General features: G+C 35.6%; 1 protein-coding gene across 1 annotated transcript; it reads right to left on the bottom strand.

The window, feature by feature from the left end:
• Nucleotides 1-5,032: 5,032 nt before the first annotated feature.
• On the bottom strand, nt 5,033-5,974 carry LOC132011684 (olfactory receptor 52J3-like). Its single transcript, XM_059390633.1, has one exon. It carries the CDS (start codon nt 5,966-5,968, stop codon nt 5,033-5,035), a length of 936 nt encoding a protein of 311 aa, XP_059246616.1. The 5' UTR covers nt 5,969-5,974.
• Nucleotides 5,975-6,293: the final 319 nt, after the last annotated feature.

The following is a 6,293-nucleotide window of genomic DNA, read 5'->3' as shown; positions in this document are numbered from 1 at the left end:
TAAAATCTGTGTAGTATTTCTTGGTTTAGTTGTGCATCCAAATTGGAAAATTGGGCTTTCTAACAATCTTTGCCCTCTCAAGCCCCCCAGATTTAACTTACCTCAGAAGCTAAGGTTTTTTGTTGGAGCGGCAGAGCCTTGTGAGGAAACTTATGGAACTCCTGAATTTTGGAGATAAAAGTAATTTTGGAGGATCTAACATTTTTAAGTATCTATGCCCCCAACACGGAAGCAGCCAACTACATAAGCCAACTGTTAACCAAAATAAAGAGACATCTTGGTAATAATATGTTAATAATAGGAGACCTCAACACTCCACTCTCAGGGATAGACAGATCATCTAAGCAGAAACGAGGGTATGCAATGTCAACACTATCATGTGACAATTAAGTATGTGTTTCTACGTTCTCTGTTCAGTGTATTCACCTTTTTTGTTAATTCTTTTATCAGAATTCACTTATCATAATTCCAACAATATATTAAATATTAATATAATATTATAATGTAATAATATTAGAATATTCATATCATAATTAATATATAAAATTACAATTAATGCATAATTACTTTAATTTAATAATGTATAATTAATTTATTACAATGTAATTTGATATTTAATATATATTAAATATAACAATATACTAAAATTGCTGATATTTCATAGGCTATCCTGTTTCTCTCTCCTAGGTCTATAGTAATTTCTAGCCAATTGATTTTCCATATTTTTTTTTAAAGTTTTTAACACCGTAGATTATAGAAAATGTAAATATAGTACAGAAAGCTTTCATATAAATGTATACATAATTTCCCCTATCAGTAATACTTTTTACTAGTATGGTCATTTATTATAATTAATAAAACAATATTAACTAAAGTTCATATTTTATTAAAGTTCATGTTATTCAGAATCCTTTAGTTGAATCTAATGTTCTTTTTTAGTGGAAATCCCATCCAGGATACCACATTACACTGACTAGTTTTATCTAGTTATGTCTCTTAGTTCTCTTGACTGTGACAATTACTGAGGTTTTTCTTAGTTTTGATGACTTCACAGTGTTTAGAAATACTAGTCAGGTTTTAGGGGTACCTGGGTGGCTTAGCTGGTTGAGCATCTGACTCTTGTTTCCAGTTCAGGTTTATGATCTCATGGGTGCTGGAATTGAGCCGCACAGTGTGCTCTCATCTTGGTGGGGAAACCTGCTTGAAGAGTGTATCCCTCTTCCCTTTCTCCTCCCTGTCTCTGTGCACACACCCTTTCTCTCAAATAAATCTTTTTGTTGTTGTTGTTGTTGTTGTTAAAGTAATACTTGTCAGGTTTCTGTAAAATATCCCTCAATTGAAATTAGTCTGATTATTTCCCCCATGACTAGACCAGAGTTATGTGATTGGGGAAGATCAATGAGGTAAAATTCTATTTATTTCAAAATATATCAAAAGTACATACTATCTACATGGTTTATCACTGTTGATTTTGAGCTTTATCATCTGCTGCGATCATGTCAGGGTCTCTTTCTCCTCCATTTCCAAGTTTCCTCTTTGCAACTAATTTGCAGTATATAGCCCACAAATTAAACAGTGAGTAGTTATGCTCCTCCTCCTTGGAACAAACCTCCTTGGTTTGTTTTTTGGTTTTTCTTTTCTTTGGTATTTGTTTTTGCATGAGAGATAATCTATTCTCCCATTTGTTTATGATTCAATTTTACCCAGATGGACTCAAATATTTATTTCATACTTTAAGTTGTAAGCCAATACTCCTTTATTTTGTCATATTGACCAGTTTTGGCTATTGGGAGTTCTTTCAGTTATCTCTTGTGTCCTTTTACTTACCCCCATAATTGTGTGTCCTTTTTTTTTGGTGAGAAAGGTCACATCCTTACTTTCTGGGACCCCAAGTTGCTACAGGTGTATCCCATATATCAGGTGCCTCAATCTTAGATGTGATATTTCTCTGAAAATTACTGATACCTTTAATTGGATAACGGTATTATAAACAAATTTTAGGGTGCTGGATGTACTTTGCTACTGGGGTGTGATTCATTTAAGACCCTCTCAGCTGGAAAAGCAAGGAAATGCCAACCTCTGTATGTATACATATCTATAAATATCTATCATCTATTTATTTATCATCTTTCTATCATTTATCATCTATATAAACATAGTGAAGTCTCTAATCTGTTACCACATGAATTGAGGGAGTTCTTCTTGAATCCTTGTTTGCTGTGTGTTTTTATAAATATGTGTTGTCATTTTTTTGCGTGTTGTCACTTTTTTTAAGAAAGTATATTTTTTTAACCATTGATATGATCAATATGACTTTTCTTCTTTAGACTGATGTTCTAGGTTACATTGTTTGTTTTTGAACATTGAATCAATCTTGTATATTAAGAATAAACATGATTGCTCCATGTATACTTATTTATTCTTGTAAATTGTTAGCTTAATTTAATAATATTTCATTGAGGATTTTTGCAATTATTCATGAGATAATTTTGATACATAGTCTCTAAATATAGATAGATAGCTAGATATAGTCTCTATGTATATTTTTTGGGCATCTTTAAATGACTTTGGTATTAAGGTATGTCCAGCTTCATAATCTAAGTATTTTTTAGCTTCTATAGTCTCAAATGTTTTAAAACAATTGTAATTTTTTTCTTTAGTGTTTGATAGAATTCATCAGTGAAACCCTCAGAAGCTGATTGTTTTGGAAAGTTATTATTTAGTTGTGCAACTTATTTAATAAATATAGAGATATTTAGGTATTTGGAACTGCAAATTGTCTTCTGTTGGCCTTATATCATTTGTATATATCCAGCTGGCCATTGAGTAATATGAGTTTGAACTATGTGGATCCACTTAAATACAGTACAACTCTATACATGTGTTTTCTCTTCCTTAAGATTTTCTTAACAGCATTCTATTTTCTCTACCTTACTTTATTATAAGAATACATATATAAAACATATAACTTACAAAAATAGGTGTTAATCGACTGTTTATATTAGAGCTCAAGTCAACAGTAGACTATTAGTGTTAAGTTTTGGGGGTGTCGAAAGTTATAAGTGGATTTTTGACTGCATGGGGGTGGGGGAACAGTGCTCCATTTTCTGTGTTGTTTGGGATCAAGACCCACCAACATAGGGTTTGGAGTGCTGACCCTATAAGTAGGACTTAAAGATAATTTCAATGCTGTTGTTGCAAAACCCTGCTTGGATTTTTAATTGTATGGAATTTATGGAATGGAACCTTGGGAGATGGTTGGAGACAATGAACATTAGGACTATAAAAGACATGGTTAGAACATGAATATATAGTTGCTATTAACATTTTAATAGAAAAAATCATTACTTACAGATTGGCATATCTGAATCTTATCATTCAGATAACTGAAAATATGTACGAACTTTCCCTCAAAAGGTAGGACACTGAATTTAGTTTCTTTGAGGAATCCTGTTGGTAACCCTGTGTGGCTTTCAAGATAGGGGACCTCATAATGGATGGAGATTTAAAATCGATTTATAAAAATAATTTATAAATGGAAAGATATCAATCTTTATTTTATGTATTTTATTCTTAAATATTACTAAATTTGAGTTGTGCTTAAAATGAAACATGACATCAAAATTAAGGAAAACACTGTTGCTGTTCTTTTGAAAAAAGAGGCCACCGATAACTTAAAATATACATCTTTCTTTCTCTAAGAGAAAAGAGCTTTTAATGGGCTCAAGATGCTCCCAGGAAGTAAGTTCTTCAGACAATTGTATTTAGATATCCCTGTGTCACCTTCCATTAATTCCTTTCAGAAAGCCTTCATCAATATCTCTAGTCCATGCTCCTTGCTGAAAGATAACCTTCCATACTTCCAAACCCTGCAGGTACATATTCTGGCTCAGTCATGTTGCAGAGTTGTACAGTCATTTTTGTACCATCAGATGGCAAACATGACATCAGGAAACTCATTCTTAGCCTCCTGAACTGTTGCTTTTATGTTCTGTCTCATGATTTTTTATGTACACATCAGTTTCTGCTCACAACAAGTTCAGGAAGAATAATAGATCTTTGATGCCCAGGAATCATGGAGGAGATATGTCCCTATTGGATTACAGAAAATACTTGTAAGGATATCTAACAAATTATTGTAAAAGTAGGAGATTTTGAACATTTATTTTCTACCTGAACTTGTCTGAGTTTCATCTACTTTTGCAAAGCCTGAAGTCACAAAGGATGCATGCATGTTGCAGTCCCTGAAGAAGGAGGGCTTTGGAGAGCCAGAAAAGTGCTTTAGACAGAAGTTTGTCTAAATACATTTAACACGTGCACACACACACACAAACACAACATATACAAGGAAACAATCTAATAAAACATAACTGAAAATTACTGTTAGAATTCTATACATTCAAGCTTCTCTTAGAAACAAGGATTTTCATTCCTTAACACAAGTATTGTTTTCAGGTACATTCATTTCATGCTTCTTCAGAAAGGGTGGTAGTGGCACAGTGAGGGCACATAGTATTATGAAAAATAAGGGAAAAGATGCTAAAATGAAAGGTAAAAGCTGGAGTCATTTTTTTAAACTACACTAAATATCCCAGGATTGTCCCCAGTGAAATCAGATACATTTAAGTTTTTAACAGAAATCTATGAGGATCTTACTTATTTTACAGTCAGATTTATTTCTTTTTTTTCAGGAAAGTATGGCGCTAGGCCTTAAACTAACTGTGCCAGCTGGAATACTATCCTATTTTAAACACAGAGAGATGGAGGTTCACTAAATCTCCATACTTTAAAGGTAAAAGGCTCTCAGTTGGTTGTCAAACCCTATATTCAAAGGAATAAGTACTCAACACCAACCAGGAGAGAAAACATTGAGATTTAAGAACAGAAAGCATTCTCCAAAGTTTGTTCCTTTAGGAGCTAGAGGATCTCTTGACAGGAGGAGCATTTAAAAAGATAATTAACCTAGAATTGGGTCAAAATAAACTTCTTTCAGTTCTGTGCATGTCCTCAAGAACTAAGGAAACAAGGGATTCTATTTTGAGGTGAAAATACGGATCACACACTCACGAATCTGCTTTGTCCTCACACCATAGATGATAGGATTGAGGGCAGGTGGAACAACCACATAGAGATTGGCAACCAGGATGTGGACATAACGGGAAACTTTTTTGCCAAATCGGTGGGTGAGGAAGGAGAAGAGAGAAGGAGTATAGAAAACACACATGACCCCAACATGTGACCCACATGTACTCAGAGCTTTGTGACGAGCTTCTTGAGATGGGAGGCGGAAAACTGCACGAAGGATGTAGGCATAAGAGACTCCAACCAATGCCACATGCAAAATAAGAAAAGAAGCCACAAAAAGCCCATAAATGGCATTAACTCGAATGCTGGCACAGGCCAACTTGGCGATGCCCATGTGTTCACAGTAGGAGTGAGCAATAATTCGAGTCTCACAAAAGGGCAGTCGATGGGTTAGGTAGAGAATGGGCAATGTAAGCAGGACAGGGTGCATTATAATACCCACACCAATGCCTCCTAGCACTTGGGGCGTCAGGGTGGTTTTGTAGTGGAGTGGCACACAGATAGCCACATAGCGGTCAAAAGCCATAGCAAGCAGAACAGTGGACTCCATTCCTGTAAGAGTGTGTATCAGAAACATCTGAGCCACACAGGCTCCAAAACCAATTTCATGTGCATCAAACCAGAAGATACCCAGCATTCTGGGCACTGAGGTTGTGGAGAGGGCCAGATCTATGGCTGATAAGATGGCTAGGAAGAAGAACATAGGATCCCGCAGAGTATGCTCAGACCAGATGATCAGCAAAATCGTAGCATTGCCCAACAGGGCCATTAAGTAAATGGAGCAAAAAGGCAGGGAGATCCAGCCATGGGAACTCTCAAGTCCTGGGATGCCTGTAAGAAAGAAGGTGTCTGGGTGGAAAGTGGAAGTGTTTGTGTGGAACATCTTGCCACGGATGAGATGAGAAGTAGTTGACTACTCTAGAAGGAAAAACAAGAGCATATCTCAAAACTTTCCAGTAGGCTTAATTTTTATCTGTAGTTTTCTTATTATAAAAGCTAATGCTGGGGGGCCTGGGTGGTTCAGCCAGTTAAATGTCCAACTCCTGATTTTGGCTCAGGTCATGATCTCGTGGTCATGACATTGAGCCCACATAGTGCTCAAGGCTGGGTATGGAGCCTGCTTAAGTCTCTCTCTCCTTCTCCCTCTGCCCTTCCTCTTCCCTCAATCTCTCTCTCTCTAAAACAAAACAAAACAGAACAGAAAACTA

The sequence above is a fragment of the Mustela nigripes genome, chromosome 1 (genome assembly GCF_022355385.1).
Source record: "Mustela nigripes isolate SB6536 chromosome 1, MUSNIG.SB6536, whole genome shotgun sequence".
NCBI lineage: Eukaryota > Metazoa > Chordata > Mammalia > Carnivora > Mustelidae > Mustela > Mustela nigripes.
The sequence above is the reverse complement of the archived record's forward strand: the minus strand, read 5'-3'. Positions and strand labels throughout refer to the sequence as shown.

Bases quoted from the DNA above. Each gene is read 5' to 3' on its own strand.
- LOC132011684 (XM_059390633.1), bottom strand. From the start codon at position 5,968: ATGTTCCACACAAACACTTCCACTTTCCACCCAGACACCTTCTTTCTT.